The following is an 18,204-nucleotide window of genomic DNA, read 5'->3' as shown; positions in this document are numbered from 1 at the left end:
GTTCTTAGAAGGTAAAATTTGTCTTGCTCATCAAATTGAGGAAAACTGCTATTAAAATAAATCAGATGCAAGACATTTTTTCGGCTTTTGTGAGGTGCGTAGCTTTCTCTGTGGTTCATTATAATCTTCTCTGCAGCATTCTGGAAGATGGGAAATCTTACAGGAACAGTAAAGAAACACATGCCCAGTTTCGAGGCCCTGCAAGTGCTTTACCAAAGAATGAAGTATGAGTACGATTTCTACAACTTCATTCGTGACCAGTTCCATCTCACCAAGAGAAAGATCGGCCTCAAATCCACCTCACAGACCTCCGCTCATGAACCTGAATTTCTTCGTGAGCTTGCCCTCAGAACCCATGAACCTTTGGAAGAGGAGGACGAGGAAGAGGAGGAAGAAGAGGATGTGGGGCAAGAGGAGGGCAACATTTGGTTGGTTCAGCCTTGAGCATAGCTATGTATGTGAAGGCATGGCAGATATCTCATAAACTTGATATCTGTATCCAATCAGAAGGTTGAGCCATCATTCCCAGTGGACAGTTGGGTGTGTTATTGCGATTCCCGTGTTTTCTATGGGACGGACCTCGGAGACATTCCGCCCTCTCAAGAGGAGCACAAGAGGGTCTGAATAGTTATATTTAAGGAACTGAAAATTAAAGCAAATTTTGTACTGTTCATAAGTTTATCAAAGAAAGCTGTTACAGAGTTGTGGTCATTTCCTGGTGAGATGATACGAGATTGGGATTACAGGGATGTTGCTGATAGAAATAACTATACTATACTGTAGAGTTATCTATGTATGAACCAGTTTCATTCCAGGCACTATTTCTGTAAACCTGAAAAATATTTTATTGTACAGTATGGCCTCATACATGGAATCTGGGTGGTCTCATTCTACACACATGAACTGAAGACACATTGTCCCACGTAAACGCCTCAAACATTAGTGTAAGTGCCAAACTCCAAAAGTGCCTGATCATTGCATTACTGCTGTTTGCTGTAACCACCCTAATAGAGAGAATGCATTGATGTCACTTTGCCACGTGAATATGCTGGGACCCCCCCCCCTTGAGTGCCAGCACACGCTCCCTTCAAGTCCCAGTGAAATAAAAAATAACAATGCCTATTTTTTCATTAAATATTGCAGCGTTATTGTAAATAGTTTATAAATTAGGGTCATTCTCTTTTTAAAATGTGTGTGCCCTCAAAATCTTTAGTTAAAATCTGAAAATGCAATTTCTTCCTGTGATGACTATCCATCTTAACTGAAATATGTTAGGCGGTTTGCGCGGAGCTTTCGTTAACTCCTCCCCTTCAAATGTCAGTCTGCTGCCAGTTCCATTTCTAAATTCAACAGCTTTTTTTATACATCCCATCAAATCACAGAGAAAAACGAAAGCCACTATTTTTCTCATAAGAAATTCCATCTCACTTGGAAATTCGTCAAATTACAGAAGTAACACGATCGCAACTTCCGGTTCACAGGGACTTCAAGTGTGTTTCGGCGTGTTCACGTGGGAAAGTGGTGTCAAGTGCAAAGTATATCCTCTATTAACTCAAGAGCCACAAATCATATCCGATCATTGCCCAGTCCCCGTGGATCAAGAAATCTCCTGCAACTTTGTGCCACAATCTCAATGCAATTTTTCTGGGAAGGGTCTTTTCTTCCATACATGTTGTACAATAACCTTAAACCTTCTGAATGTCAGGATGTTTATGAAAAATGCTGCACACTTGAAGGCTTGAGATGGATGTTAAACATTTTCTGTACCTTGTCTGTATTTCTCTCCTGCATATAATAGGGCCCACAAATTTTCCCAATAGGTAAACAATCTGCAAAGGAAAAAAGAATACCTTAATGTCTGTTATTAAGTCTAATTCAGTGTAATGTTGTAATATGTTCCTTTTTCCAGTCGAAGGCAACCGGGAAAAAATGATGAACCGCTTCGTCATAAAAAGCACAGTTCAGTTGATATATGTGACCTTTCTGTGAAATCTAGACTTAAGCCTCATGATCAGCCATTCATTTGAATGATTTTCAAAATTGTGAGTCAAATTCAGTTTTCTTCTACACATAAAGCAATATTTTTGAAGGCACCTGAAGTCATAGAAACTATGACGCACAAGTCATATTGACTACTTAGTGCCTTTATCCTGTTTGGGCAAAAGGGTTCTACAAATGTCTATGATGAGTGCATCACAAATAAACACATAAATAAATTATTTTGATGATAAGGGAAGATGTGCATGCTCAATTCAATGCTGTCAGAGAGGAGCTCCTTTCCTCTTGTGTTAACACAAATGTGAACATTTTCAAGAATTTCTTAAGAACTTCCTAAAGAAGACCCCATTTATGTCTAAATGACTGATATGCTCAACAGATCTCCACAAATCCATAAGGTTATTCAAGTGTTTAATTGCTGTGGGGTCCATCATTAATGATCAGACTACCTTTGCATTTATATCAGTAAAGCAACTAAATACATTTGTATACCTTCAAGCTCTCCCAGATTCCCATTTAAACTTGCCAGTAAAATATACAGATGTATCTATACTTTTGTGATCAAGGTGGATTTTTCTTTTGTTTAATTTATTGGACAGTATACAGTTCATGATTGCATTCCATGTACAATTCTCAGGAAAAAGAGCAGATATATTTTTGTGTTTTGGCATCTAACAGCTGGCAAATACTTAAAACATTGGATACTTGCAGGTTATTTAAACAGCTGCATTGGCTCTTTCAGAAACAAAAACTGAATAAATAGCTAACATTTTAAATTAACCGCACCTTTACTGGAAACTTAAAATAAAAAGCCTTTAAGCAACTGTGGTTTGTACTAATTCCTAGTGTTTGTGTTGAGGTGTGTCTTATTTTTGTAGTTTCACATATGAAATATTTGCATGTTGCATATGTTATTGCATTATAAATACTTTTTAAGCACTTTAATGTACATTTTGGAGAACGCTGATCTGAATCTTGAGAAAACAACTTTTTTACAATGCCGTGATTGCTGTTAACCCATCCAATAGTGGCCCGCGAGATCCATTTTGAGAACCACTGCAATAGTGCATCATTGGATAAATATGCACACCTCCTGGACTGAATGGTAAGCGTCGTCCTTCATTTTCAAAGTGTATAAGTGTGTTGTTCACACATAGTGAAAACTTTAATGCCGAAGTTGTTTTTGTTTATTGACGTTGGAGTTGGAAATTTTGTGGCTTTGAATAGGACAGGGGGACAGGTATAGCGCGCTATATGGCGAATGTGAAGCTACGTCACGCCGTGTTTAATGTTGCGCCATCTTGGGAGGATCGCAGCTAGTGCGTTCAATGCAGTTTTTTTCTTGTTTGATTAGGAAATATAACTATGTTAGGTCGGTCTTGCTGTGTTAAAAACTGCAATATCATTACGCAGAGTCGTTCAGAACAAGCCCATGCGTCTTTCACATTCGATTTTTCCATTACGTCAAACTAAACAAATAATTGTACTTAATAAAACAATAATAGCAGTGGAGTATGATCCTCCAAGATGGCGGCGCCACTGTAAAATGCAACTTAGGGTGTGACGTCAGCTTCACATTCTCTATAGCTAATGTAGCTACTGCTGTCACAGCGACAGATGTGATTAATATGTTAGTTAGTTGGGACTAGAAAGATCCATATAAATACTTACATGGATAGGATATTGTGATGGTTGCACTTGTCACCTGGGAAATTGGTATGAAATGTCAAGCTATACCCTGGTTTTATGATTATCCTGATTTTATTTGTAAAATATTTTTTGTGTTATACACAATACATCAATTGACATTTTTTGATTTGTATTATTATGACTCTTAAAATAAAGTTTATATTTAATACTAAATGTGAGAAACCTTTCTAAAATCAGTCTACATCAATGTGTATTTCCCCAAGATCAACAGAAGTAGGAGCCCTTGCTTCAGGAAACTTCAATATCTGTTGTACTGGTCAACTCATGAGTTTTCTGTTGTTTAGAGATTGTTCATCAATCACGCAACCTTTGAAACTTCTTCTTAAGAGTTGTTTCTTTTAAGGATTGTCTTTGGTCCTACAGTGGATATTTCACATGAAATTGCCCTTGGAGAAATAAAACAAATCTCAGAAAAGAAAAACAAACCAGGCAGTAAATGCAGTAAGTACTTTCTACAGTTGTACTGTCAAAAGGGAAAGCCCAATTATTTTGGTTTTGGGATAACTTTATGCAGTTTTTTATTTATTGCATCATATTAAAATCACAGAAAAATCTTTGGCTTTTGATTGGAGGTTGTTGTATTTTGGCAAAGAAAATCATCAGTGTTTACTGTCCTGTCTCTTTCCTTTTAGGTTTGTTTTGAAATGTGTCCTGGTTGGGTCAGTATGGTCATGTGTATTTGTGCTTTGCTTGGTATCAGCAAGGGGTCAAAGTGCAGTGTCCAGCTGGCCTTCTCCTCAAGAGATCAATTCTATTTGTCTCAATAGGTCAGCACATATACAAATACACACTGGATGGTCACTCTTGAACTCTTGCTACAACATACAAAAACATGTTAATGTCCTGTATATGCTATTCATATACTTGTGGCCTGCAATGAAGTGTAAATTCCTAACCTCTGAATGTTAAATGTGGTTTATTTTGTAGATTTAAGTAAGAGTTGGAAGGACACAGCATCTGCTGGTCTCCTTCCCTCTGTCACAGCGAATGAGAGACCTTTCTTACCCATTCGGTCATTTTAACATTTAACAACTATCCTGGAAAATATTTCCCATCTTTTCCATGACTAAATTCTCATTTTCAGCAGAGATTGGAAGATGAATGATACAAAACAACACAGGACTTTTAGTAGGACTAAGTGCCTCCTTCAATCACCAAAATATTAAAAGGTAGACAGTTGCATTTAATAACAAAAAGCACAATACTGAGATGATTTACAAGAAAACATTCAAAACACATTTTCAAATATGTCTTATTTTTTAACACGGCACAGTATATCTATGAAGTACGAAGTACATCAATATGGCAGTATTTTATTATAACATTATTTAGATCAGCCTTTTGGTGTAAGACAACAGCTAATGATTTTATCTGGTCAATAACAACATTAAAGTTTTTACATTATGTTTTATTCCTCCCTCTAGTATGATGGCTCAACGCTTGTTTGAGAGTGATCGGTCCACTTTTTTATCACTCATTCACCTGCTTTCCTTTCAAGTGAAATTACAAAATAAAGCGCAAGCAAATATTATTATTGATATCTACTGACAACCAAAAGCTATTTAATTTATTACTTTATTAGTTTATTTTAATTTATTAAAATATGTCAGCTAAATTTGAACTCACAATGTCTTCTTACAATTAAGACAAAGAAAACTTTACTTTGAACCACAAGATCTTATACAGAGATTAGGAGATGAGCTACTCCCCATCCCTCCACCCCGGCTAAAATACTAAAATCCTCTCTTTAGTCCAAAATATAGGAAAAAGTGTTTGTAAACGTACTGATTGTAAAGTCTCTCACATTATGTACATAAAATACAATCACATAACATACAACCAAACCTTGCAACTCACACGCAGCAACCGTATAAATAAATTCCTTGGACAATAAATTCACAAATTTCATTGATATTGTACATGGACAAAAGAAAGTGAAGACAATTGGGATTAAAATAATAACTTTAAATAACATACAGTAATAGCACAAAGGTACCCAGAATACACACTACTTTTGTTCTTAAGGTTTATGTAGCACAGTCCCATTTTACTGTAAACAACCCTGAGATGCAATTGTATAAAAAACAGCTGCAGGCAGATAAGATTTGCTTTCAATGAATTATGCAAAGGTCATCACATGTGGCCCAGCAAATACAGCCAATTAATTAGAGTAAAGATGTTGTATATAGTAGTTATCAATTAAATATATGTAGTCATCATTTAAAGATGTTCCCATTGCTATTAATAATTTCTAAAACAATAATGGTAACACCAGCTCCTAAACTAAAGGTTTTTGTTTAAAAAAACACACACATTACCTGGCACTTACAAAAAACAACAACAACACAAGTGTCAAAATGTTCTTCTTTTTCTTCATCCTGCAGTGGAGTATATTAAAAGCATCAGTCAACAGAGGCATGTTCCACATTTATTTTTTTGAGTAGCACTCTTTGAAAAATTGTCTCAGGTTTTATTCCTAGAACCAGAAGGATTCTCTGAAATCAAAGCATAGGCAAAGAGAATATGACCTCTCTAGTCCAGGCTTCTATAAAGCTCTGATTCAAGCTTTGCTGATTTCTACCCCATTCACTGCTGCTTTCTCCTTGCTGGGTTTGGATCCCAGAGCCTCGGCCCCTTCCAAAGTGGAGGTCAGGGGCTGTCCTAGGGTCTCTGGAAGGAACATGGTCAGGATCCCGATGATGAAAGCCAGTATTCCAACAATGAGCTACAAAATGATAGAATAACTGTTAGAATGGTCGAAAAATTCTGATTAAGATAAAGACAAAAAGAGAAACAAGCAATTTCATTAAACAAATTATTTGTTCTGTAAAATAAGACCAGTCTAGAGCAGAGTCAGAAACACCAAAAACAGTCTCTAAGTGGGAGAGTAAAATACAACGATCGATAGTGTCGAAAGCGGCACTAAGATCGAGAAGAATGAATATCGATACATCCCCAGATCAGAAGCAATTAACAAGTCATTTGTGACCTTAACCAAAGCTGTTTCAGTGCTGTGCAATTTACAGAAGGCAGATTGAAGGGGCTCAAATATGTCATTGACATTCAGGTGAGACTGCAATCGAGAAGCAACAATTTGTTCTTTTGCAAGATGGGACGAATTTTTATTAGGTTGTCTGTTTTAGGTACAGGGTTGACTGCAGCAATTTTAAGTGCTTCTGGAACAACACCAGTACACATGGAGTCATTAATAATACCCAGCACAACAGGACATAAAGATTCAAAAACACGACTGAAACAGGATAGTAGACACATGCTCAACTATTGAAGATTAGTTACTATAGATTAGAACTATAGATTTTTACAACCACATTACAACCAGAAATTTGTGAGACAGACACCAGAAAATTCAGGGATATTTAATATTGAAGAAACTAACATGTGAGCAGTGCCAATGTGATTTCGTATGTCCTCAACCTTAGTGCCGAAGAACTGAAGAAACCTGTTAACCAGGTGAACTGAAGCAGGAACGGTGGAGGGACTATTTTTGTTAAGAAGTTTGTTTATAGATTTAAACAGTTGTTTAGGATTACACTAATATTATTTGTGAAAATAGACAGATCTAGATGACACAGTGAAGCATGGTAAAACTTATAGCTGTACCATTTTAGTGCCATACATAATTGACTAGAGCTGCACGATTCTGGATAAATTGAGGATCCCGATTCTTTTGTTTCAAATAGAGATTGCGATTCTTTTACGATTCTGAATGATGACTAAAAGTAATGCATAATTTACTAGAGGTTCTGACAAAAAAATAGTTTATTTAGGTATGAAATATGTAGGACTTTGCTTCAAAATTATTACATATTTCATGATTAACCTACAGTAACTATGGTGAGAAATGTTTAACCACAAATTCCATAAGTAAACTAAGTGTTTTTTCATTTTTTTACTTTAAATGCAAAAGTTTAACTTCCTAAAAAGTATAAATGCATTGAAGTAACTTGTTTATGAAATATTTCTCAGTAAAAACATAAGGTGACACTTTTTTATTTTATACATTTGCATGATATCTACAGACCACTTGAAGGGGTCTTTACATAAACATAACAACGCAGTATTCTCACCTGTAAACAGTTTGAAATAACCCCGATAACATGAAATGATGGGCAACTTGACGTAAAGCTCTAATATCGCAGCTTCTCTATTAGCCTGAATACAGTGATGAACGGCACACACTCCGATGACATGTTTTACCATAATGACGGATATAAGCGCTCACTCGGATTTGTCCGCGCTACAACTACAATCGTTGGTTTCGTTTCAAACATGTCCAGTTAAGATGTGCAGCATAATCAGAACAATGTATCACAATCCTGAAAGACACTCACAAGTTTTGTTGTCAGGCTGAATTTACTTTATATATTGGTCTGTTATTTGGTGTTAGATTAATTTGGGAGAGTAGGAGCTTGTAATTGGTCTCATGTGTGTGAGTTGGCAACTCTCTGCTTAAATCCCAGTAACGTTACTTCTGTGATCATTTCACACAGAAATAATGATAGTGTGTTGTTGAAAAGACTGTTTGTGACATTGTTACATACCTTATGATAATAATGCTTTGACTGTTTCTGTGGCAGCAACAGCAAATATTGAAGAGTTATAATTTTACTCCGAGGTGTAAATTATAGACACATGAGAATTGTGGATTATTTTCATTAATGAGATCGTCTGGTGTTCGAATCGAGATCTTTTAACGATTAATCGGGCAGCTCTATAATTGACCACACACTACAAACAACCCAAGGTCATGATATGTTGTTTCTATATTTGTTTATATGTATATTTACCTGGGGCAGGTAGATCCAGACGTCAGCCAAATAAACGCAGAAAGGAGCCAGAACGCTTCCTACTCGGCACATCATGCTACCACTTCCTACTGCCAGAGACCTGCCAATCAACACAAACTTTAAACATACTGTAAGTGATGCTTCTTGATACTCTTCTTGTTTCTTCTTCCATCTTTTAGCCAATAAACACAATCCACTTTAAATGCATAATATATCATTGCACTACAATAATAGAATATAGTAAAGAAACTGATCCAATATATAGTTGATTAAATTATTAGCTTGAGAATTGTTTACATTAATGGTCCCTAATATAAGTTCTTGTGTGGATTTGTAGTTGAGCAGAATAAGATGTACTGTACCTGATGATCGTGGGATAAAGCTCACAGGTGTACAAGTAAACCAGTCCAAACGCAATAGCAATGGCAAATTTCCCTGTCATACTCAATACTATAGCCAAGACCTCACTATCCTGAAACAAAAAGAGTGAGAAAGAAACAAATTGATCAACAATGTTTCAGTCATCTGCTTTTGGGAGAGGCTGTCAAAAGTAGGCCTTAGTAGGACTGAATTAAATTAGACATCAGACACTAATCTAAACGTCCCCAAGACACATTCACTTTGACCTCAAATTAGATCCAGGCAGCTGCCATTTGCATAAACAGAATACATGACAGGTCTATTTATAGCTTTGTGCAGCAATGATAGTCATACTCACTTCAAACACACACACGACCATTTCAGTGTGACAGGATTACAGCTATTAGTTATGAGTGTGGTGTTATCCTGATGGAATTTCATCCAAGTAACTCATTCTGCAGCACTTCAGAGTCCGAGTCTGATGTAAAATCTGCTTATTTTAATAAATAACTTATTTAAAGGCAATCTTAGTAGGTCTTAATATTACTAGTTTTGAGGTATCATTCTCAAAATTGTGTCTTCACACCAGAAACGATTTGCATTGCTCTGCAGTTCTGGTCATGTGGAACTCAGCTCGGATGAGGTCAACAGTATCTGTTTCTTTGAGCAGTGAAGGGTCTTCCTCATTTTACAGCAGGGGTCATCGTGGAAATAGGAATTAGCTTCCAACCCCCAGGATAAAGGAAAAAGGGACGTGTAAAAAAAATAATGGAAGACTCAAATGCAAACAGCTGTTCCAGTTACCACGAAAAAGCAAACACAGACGATCACATCTTCTGCCAGGGTTAATTATTTACCCCAACCCCCATCCCCCAATTGTGATTCTGAACTGTAACAGCTCCTTAAAAGTTATGGATAATTTTAATTTGAGGAAACACTTAATTTCTAACAATCTAAAAGACCAATTTTTAATGTAGAGTATTTTAAGGACAAGGTGTGTTACGGAAAATTTACAAAAGGAGTACTTTTCCGAGTCTCTCTCTGTACTTTCTCTAACAAACACCTTTTACTTTCTGTTTACTTCCTTTTACTGATTGTTGCTGTCTACTGTTGTACAAAAACATGCAGTGATTTTTTGCCAAAAATCATTATCATTAGTCATCCTTTATTTGTCACTGGGTTTGGCAAAAATCCAAGCAATAAAATGCAGTTAAAATAGTGTTTTTTCCATTTCCTGAAAAACATCCAAGGTTGGGTTTTGGAAGGACAGCAGCGATACGTATACACACAAACTCATACCTGGGGCACCATGATGCTGAGCATGCAGGCAGCTCCGCTGAGCACCAGAGCTGGGGCACATGTCTTCTTCCTGCCCACTCGATCCATTGCATAGCAGCCAATCAAGTAAGACGGAACCTCAACAGCACCTGGCAACAGTCAAATAAAAGACAGTCAAATAGAACGTCTCGGGGCTTTTAACATCAGTATTCCACCTTATAAAATTCAACTGCTCAAATAGAAAATAGTAAATAGTTCATTAACTAAGTATTTCAAGGCACTTAATCTGATGTTAGCTTCTCAATCCAATGAGCGCAAGTGGCTAGTGCACCCAGTTTTCTTGTTTTGGAAGAGAAGGAAATGTTGTGGTTTTCTATTTAGTGTGCTGTTTTTAACTTGTTTGTGCCTTGAAACCACACCTTGCCCATAAAAACATACACACACATTAATCTATTACCAGCCAGGAAGAGGTTGATATACTGGTTGCCTCCCAAGTTGACAGAGCCAAGGCTAAAGACATAGTATCCCAAGCTTCCAATGAACCAAATAGCCCAGCAAGTGAAGCTGCGACCGGCCATTTTCAAGCTTCCAAACATGTCCAGGATGCTTAGCTTTTTATCTACTTCCACTACTGTCCCATCCTCTTGCTTATTATCTGTCAGCAGTGCTCCATCACATTCCTCTATAAGCTCTGAAACCTAAAGTTTAGGATGATAGAAGAATTTAGGTTTGGCAGGACCATACAAGAACAAATCCATTATTGTCAGTACACAAAAGGTCACATATACTGTGCAGATATATAAATTGTTATGGTGAGTCTACCTTAAGTGTAGGTGGCAAGCCATTAAAAGTGGCAATCTTGTCCAGTAGCTCCTGGGTTTCCTTGTACCGGCCTTTAGCCATTAGGTAGAATGGGGTTTCGGGAAACTTCCAGCAGTAGAGCAAGAACGGCGATGTACTGAGCGTGAGGATGATCTGGTAGATCCACCAGACACGCACAAGGTAACCCACTAGAGCTACTACCATAACACCCACAGCAAAGGCTGCGTGCACATGCATAGAGGTCCATGTGCGCACCTTAATTCCTGTGAACTCTGTCACATAAACAAAGACTACCACCAGATACCCGCTGGACACCTAGCAATACAGAGGAAGACAATCATAGACAAGATAACACAATGATTTATTAAATCGATAGACAAAGGCTTGAGCATCGTACTGCCTTTTGGCACTTTAGCTGATCAATGACCATGAATCAATAATCTTTAGGTCTTTATCAGAAATCAGGAAATTACTTTTCCAGATTTTTGTAGTTGACACATTCACAATTGATCTGCTTTGAAGAACTAAGAAAGGAGTACTGATTGCTTTTTGTTAACAGGAATGAAGTCCGGAGGAATGACATTGCACATTTTTAAGAGTACAATTGAAAGATTTGTAAAGAATTAATCTTTCGTTGCAGTTAAATTTTCAACAGCATTACTTTTTCTCACAACATATCAGCATGTTTTTAACTTTTAGCCTTAAACGACTGGATCTAAACTCAGACATTAGTTTTGGTTGAAATGTACAGAAAGAGAGGTTCAAAATCATCAAATCACCAGTCGACCTCAAGTAACTATTACCATATTTAAGATACAACTATTCACAGCAGACCACATAAGTCACATAAAGTAATATATGAGAGTGCATGTTATCCATAGGACGATCAACTTACCATGGCAAGTAGAAAACGCATCGCTACAAAAAGGTAGAATTTTCCTGTGAATGCAACCATGATGCCAAATGTAAACTGGCACAAGCTGGTGGCTATCAGAATAGGCCGTCTGCCAATTCTAGAAAACCAAAGAGTTGGTATTTATAAACAGTATTATACATGGTTTGCATTCAGACTTTAGGTAATTGTCGTCAGCTTACTTCTGATAAATACATAGAGAACAGTGCACATTTTTCTGCTAAAACAATGTCTGCCCTCAGAATGGCCATAATACTAAAGTGTAATAATAATTTGGCATGTTAAATTTGGAACCAGTGGAGTGAAGCAACTTTGTCTTTTCAGCTGCATCATGAGACATTAAACAGTTTGTGAAAAGATACGAAATTGTACATATTAATATTTATGGGCACACAGTTTGAACATTAATTGATAGGGCAACTGTATAATCAAAGTATATAGGCTTTTTTTCTGAATTGAATTTCTTTTTCTCTTTGTTAATCACTGAAATTAGATACACATCCCTGGAGATACACATCCCTAGAACAACAAAACACTGCTTTGTAATTTTGTTCAACGAGGGATATGTACTGTCATTCCCTGCCTTCTGGAACGTGAACCTGTGATGTCCTGTTTACGCACACCCATTCTCATCAATTATGAGCAATATAATGTTGCAATATTGTGTTATATGTTGCTAAAGTAAAATTTTGCGTGCATACAATACGGCTATTTTTGCGCTCATATGATATGCCAATTTTAGCATGCGTGCACATTAAACGGCAATTTGTCTTATTAAAATGTCCCCTCACTCAAACCCTGAATCTAATGTAAGCGTGTATGCATATTATAACCTCTACCCTAACGCTAAACCTAACAGTACTATTTGAATTATTTCAGTATTTCAGCTCTCCACCGAGGTGCACACAAACATTGGCGTGTCATATGCACGCAAAATGAATTGTGGCTTATGTATTACATGATATTGCAACAGCTTGTTATTTAGCCTATACACAATTGATGAGAAAGGCATCACATCCTGTAAAGCACTGTCAAAGCCATTATCCACTATTTGCCAATGGTAACTCGTCTTATGATAACATACAGGTTTAAATCAATTTTACATTTGAGATTATACATTGATGATACATTATCTTCACCTTGGAGATATAAGGTTCTATTTGACATTTTTGTAAAAAATTGATTTAGTCACATATTCTTATTCTGTGACTTGAATTTATCTACATTATAGTGGGGTGCACCACCAAGGATTAAAGTAAACAGAGTTTAGATCTAATCTAGGGTTTCTCGATCTTAGTTTTATTTGAATTAAAATGCTTTTCACCACTTAGTTTTGAACAGAGATTTAAAATTGTGGATTACAACTTTAACCTTTATTTAAAGTCACCATGCAATCAAACACTGAAATTCTAAGTGTTTTAAACAGTGTTGCAAATCCTGCAGCTCGTGACTGGAGCAGACATAAGAGAGAAAAGCGCAGTACGGGAATCATGAGCGGGTGGACCCCTGACATAGACGCCGCTGGTAGGCGTTAGCGGTTGTGTTTTGGGGCTGTTTGCGGCAGCACGCCGGCTGAGGTGCGCCTATTCGGGACCGGACCAGACCACAATTTAGACAGAGCGCCTACCGGTGTTTTTTATTTTATAAAAATATGTTTTTTAATACTTGACCATACTCAGTAGCAAGTTTAAAGTTAATCCCTAACTGAGAGATAAATCAGAGTTTAAAATAATGGAGCAACAGAATTAAAGTTAATCTAGGTTTACTGTAAAATTAAAACCTTGATCAAATGATATCTTAAATAGCATATAAACCTGGGGTGCGTTTCCCGATAACGTTGTCTCTTAACGCGCTACGAAGACTGTTAAGGTATACCTTAACTCAAGTTATACCTTTTCTAGGCGTGTTCCCTGAACTATACCTTAGTAGCTTACTTATTGTTAACCTTCTTAAGTGCGACCTTAGCAGGTGCTGTCCATGGCGGCGGTGCTGAATAGGTTGATATTGATCCCTCGAGGATTGAATGTCCGCTCTACCTTGCGTCATAGAGTGGGTTAAGTATTGAAAAGAAACGGTTTAGAAAAAATAGTAGAAATTACATTTATCAGGGCCCACTGAAATAGTATATATATATGAAGAAATATGTGTGTGCGTGTTTGTATGTATGTATTTTTAATTTTGCAAGTGTGCGATTCCCTACCCTCATAGTCACGGCCATACGTTTGTGCGTTAACCAGCTACATTAACTGGCTGTTTGGCTTCGCTTGTTTTTAAAAGGGTCATTTATATTCTCATAGTTTGCCATCGTGTGTTAATGCTCTCCACAATCTGTGTTGATTCACATTATTGGCGTAAATCACTCGTTTGTGTATGGGGATAAGTGTTCCATCCAGAAGCCCAATCTCTCGCGGGACACCGGCAATGGCATGGAAGCCTTGATGTGCCTTCGTCGAACATGCCTGGCGAAAGGCATACGTATGTAATCGGTTGCATGACGGAGCAGGATGTTAGTCACTGAGTGAATGTACAGCCTAACCGAGGTCTTTCTCAGCCCAAATTCATCCCCAAACACCTCCGGAAACTCCCCATGGCATAAAAACGAAGAGCCGCCATGCAGCAGCTGATTTTCAGGGATGAGGGAGTAGCTCAGTCGAGATGTGTCAACAAAGTTGGGCCGACAAGATGAAAGAGCTGCAGGATTTGCTCCAGTGGCAGGCTTAACTTGTGTAGAATTTTCTCTTCTGACATGGTAGCCAGGGGACTAAAATGTTCTCTAATGAAATTGTCCAAATACACTAATTAACTGGCTCAGCTGATGGGGGAGTCTTTGACTTAAGACAACTATTCGCTGTCTCGCTGCCATAGTTTGACCAAACTCCCCATAACATTAATCCCCCTTATATAGAATATGCCTTTCCTGTCAAATGGTTTGCCATCTGATGTGCCTTGGCATAATAGGCTGTAATTTAAAACATCAGTGTATGTCCATTTTAATCATGAACACACTTTAATAGCCCAAACTGAGTGTATTAAACTGAGTATTTTATTTGTAAAATTAAAACTAATTTAAAGTAAAAATGTAAATTAAACACTGCATAGAATTTTATATTAAATTATTATATTACATTTTTTAAATTTAACTGCGATGTAGAAAAGCTTATTGCATAACGGTATGAACCATCAAAGGCGATAAGGTATAGCTAAGAGCGGTCCAGACAAACCTTACGAAAGTATGATTACAGAAGGTAAACTTAACTAAGAAGGTTTCGGAGAACACGTATTAACGATAAGGTACAGCTTAAGGTATAATTTAAGTACGACGTAGCGTTCTGAAGGTTTTGAGAAACGCAGCCCTGGTTATTTTAAAACAACGTTTACAGTTTTGGTGTAACATAATATTAAATAAACCTTGATTTAATCTAGATTTAAACCTAATCCTTGTTTGTGCAACCGAGGCTCTCAATAATAGTTCCCGGAAGTTAATTGTAACGCATGGAGCAGCGGCTAAACCAACCAACTGAGGTAAACTTTTAACTAGTTTAAAGACGTTAGTAATTTAATGAATAAAAAAATGAACAAAATAAAGCATTAAAAGAGAAAACATAAATTCCTGGAACTCTCTGAAGGCTCCTGAATCACGTGACACATTAAAGTTCTGTTGGCACGACTCTCTCTCTCAATGGCTCAGGTGCAACCCACCCTATGTGATGTTTTTCTTTGTGTACTTTTTGGGATATTTTTTAGAAAACAAAATAAAAAAAAGTCAAATGGAATGCAAAATCATTTAAGCTCAATATCTCAAAACTGCTCAGAATGCAGATACAACCTTTTATTTCATTTCATTTAAGTTATGTTGTCCTATTTCATAATTATGATTTATGGTCATTAGTCTGTCAACGGCTGCTGTGTAATGCCTTGCCATTCCAATCTTTTAAAGTCAGTTTAACAGTGACAAAATAATTGATTAATTTGCTGTAATGTTATGAAAGAGCATTTTAAATATGTTTGTGAAAGCATGCAAGAAATGATTTATTTACAGAAGAACAGTGAATCAGATTGATGAGAGGGTCTGGTTATACAATCTGTTCTTGCAAATCATCTGTGCTTGTCGTAAATAACAGATCAATCATGTTGGTGCTGCCTGTCTTGTGTTAATGCAACTTCATCTCAACCCCATCCAAAGTAACGTTTACTTACTGCCACAAAAGGTAACCAACATGAGCCTAACACAAAGGTACTAATGAAGTTAAAGGTTCACTTATAAATATATTCTTATAGAAAGTAAGTAAATAAATACATTGACTGGTTAACATGGCAGACAACTTACCTATCAGCAATGTCTCCAAATATCAGCGCACCAACCAGAACTCCCAACATAAAAGTTGGCTGTGTAAGTTTGGCCAGCCATTCCCTTTCACACACCAGGTCCCACTCTGTCACGATGCTCTGCTGGACTTCACTATGATCATAGACAAAGCCAGCGCATGATGCCACAGTCCTGTTCCCAAAGAACTCATATTGAAAATGGATGGCATCAAGCCGCAGTGCTTTGAAACAAGGACTTAGTTCCCATTGGTCTCCAAGAGCTGTCCGTACAACCACCGGTCCATCGCCCGGCCTGTAGTGAGCCCAGATGCCCTCCAATGATGTTGCGGAGTGATTTTTATACAGGACATCTGTTATATTTGGAGGCGCGTCGCAAAGAAATGTAGGTGTTTCACTTAAGAAAACTGAGGCTAGGTAATGTATTCCACAAGAGATGGCCTGGAAAATAGCAGCAAAGTAGACACATGCCTGAAACCTGGAGCGAAGAAGAACAATTCAATGATGAAACCCTTTACAGCAAAACAAATAACTCGATTTGGAAACTGTAAGAAAACATAAAGTCTAATGGATGTAATGGTTATAATGGAAGTGTATTGGTTTTAATAGATATTATATTTGTCTGTCTCTCTACCGGTAATGTGTACTGAGATGTGCAATGTTATCTTGCCAATGGAACCTGGCATTTTGTTAAACAGCTTATCAGGTTGCTAGTGTATTGAACAGGAATTAATAGTCTTTACAGAGGATAAATTATAGGAAACATCTGGCATAGGCTTTAGATCTACAATAACCTGCTGTATAACACTTTGTTTCATACTTTGCAAGTACGCATGAACGTGCAGAACGCACGATCCTCGTTACCCGAACGAAGCATCAATTCATACGATAACTTTGATCGGTAATTAAAAAGTAACACTTTTCTCAACATGATCTTAGCCCTAAACACAAAATAAACTAGATGTTCCTATGCGCAGAACTGGTGCATTAACGTTACCTTTTAAAGTGTCCAAGTTCGTCAAATAATCGCTCCACCCCGGAGGTCATTTTTCAGCTCGTAAAACTTGAAGTGAACGAGGGTAACAGTTAGGCTACATGGCTGACTCCTGTCAATTTGTACATGTTTGCTGTCGTAGACCATAAGCAGGGGGGGGCGGTTCCGTTGGGGAAATTTCCACTCCAAGGCGAGCAACGATTAACCAAAAGTTCGGGTTACATTCGGTAATGCGACACTTCGAAGAGTGAGGAGCTTTCAGGAATCTAATCAGCAGAATTAGATTATATTGCAAGATTTTGTGATTTATTTTTTGCTTTAAACGCCAATATTGCATAGTCCCAGTGTAACTGCCAGGTTAACAAGTTTACATACATAAATTGCCCCTTAGAAATATCTTTATGACGTGAAAGAATATGAACAAACTTAAGGCGTGGACGTAACACGGGCAAGGAATTGGTTATGACAATGACCAACAATATGTACTTTTTTTATGTACTCTACTTTGTTATATAATTTTATTTATAGCCTACATACGTACAGCTTTCTCCATATTAGTATTTGTTCTTCATCAAATTGCAGAGATAAATGGTAACAGTTAATCAAACGGACTGTTTTGTTAATTAAATCAATGGGCGCATCCGCCTCTGTAAAACAAATAGCTTATCATTTCAGTCAACGTTGATGCTTGTGAAAGGGGATGCATTTGTTTTTACAATGACTGGTTACAATAGGCCTTATTAGCACACAGTATTGAAGTTTAATTTCATTACTGTTCTAATCAAGTCTAAAAATCGTAATATACCAGACATATATTTTATAATTTAACACATTGTGGGCTTATGTGAAAGGAAGCATATGCGAAGGAACTTTGATCATGATTGTTAGAAGTCCTCATTCAGTATTTTAACCAGTTCAGATTTTAGGCTTTTGTACGTTCTAAAAAAGTTGTAAAATTCTGGAAACTATATTGTACATGAAGTAGCCTTCACCTGAAC

General features: G+C 37.1%; 2 protein-coding genes across 3 annotated transcripts in view; one reads left to right on the top strand and one right to left on the bottom strand.

The window, feature by feature from the left end:
* Positions 1 to 2,773, top strand: part of usta (uronyl 2-sulfotransferase a) — a 42,898-nt gene extending 40,125 nt beyond the window's left edge. For both annotated transcript variants that reach the window (XM_056763670.1, XM_056763668.1), the window contains exon 8: positions 137 to 2,773. In XM_056763670.1, coding sequence (XP_056619648.1) covers positions 137 to 444 — 308 coding nt within the window. In that variant the 3' untranslated portion in view covers positions 445 to 2,773. The remainder of the gene's footprint in view (positions 1 to 136) is intronic.
* Positions 2,774 to 4,870: 2,097 nt separating this feature from the next.
* slc22a16 (solute carrier family 22 member 16) lies at positions 4,871 to 17,406 on the bottom strand. The gene is made up of 9 exons (XM_056764999.1): positions 17,210 to 17,406; positions 16,217 to 16,690; positions 11,872 to 11,989; positions 10,977 to 11,291; positions 10,612 to 10,852; positions 10,176 to 10,303; positions 8,879 to 8,988; positions 8,517 to 8,616; positions 4,871 to 6,433 (listed from the first exon to the last, which is right to left on the bottom strand). The coding sequence occupies exons 1-9, from the start codon at positions 17,257 to 17,259 to the stop codon at positions 6,269 to 6,271; spliced, it is 1,701 nt and encodes a 566-aa protein (XP_056620977.1). The 5' UTR covers positions 17,260 to 17,406; the 3' UTR covers positions 4,871 to 6,268.
* Between the last annotated feature and the right edge of the window lie 798 nt (positions 17,407 to 18,204).

The sequence above is a fragment of the Triplophysa dalaica genome, chromosome 13 (genome assembly GCF_015846415.1).
Source record: "Triplophysa dalaica isolate WHDGS20190420 chromosome 13, ASM1584641v1, whole genome shotgun sequence".
Lineage (NCBI taxonomy): Eukaryota > Metazoa > Chordata > Actinopteri > Cypriniformes > Nemacheilidae > Triplophysa > Triplophysa dalaica.
The sequence above is the reverse complement of the archived record's forward strand: the minus strand, read 5'-3'. Positions and strand labels throughout refer to the sequence as shown.

Excerpts from the sequence above, each read along its gene's own strand:
- slc22a16 (XM_056764999.1), bottom strand. The coding sequence starts at position 17,259 with ATGACCTCCGGGGTGGAGCGATTATTTGACGAACTTGGACACTTTAAA. Across the intron at positions 11,292-11,871 it reads TGCGTTTTCTACTTGCCATG|GTGTCCAGCGGGTATCTGGT; the intron begins GTAAGTTGATCG and ends CTGTATTGCTAG. Across the intron at positions 10,304-10,611 it reads TATCAACCTCTTCCTGGCTG|GTGCTGTTGAGGTTCCGTCT; the intron begins GTAATAGATTAA and ends GACTGTTGCCAG.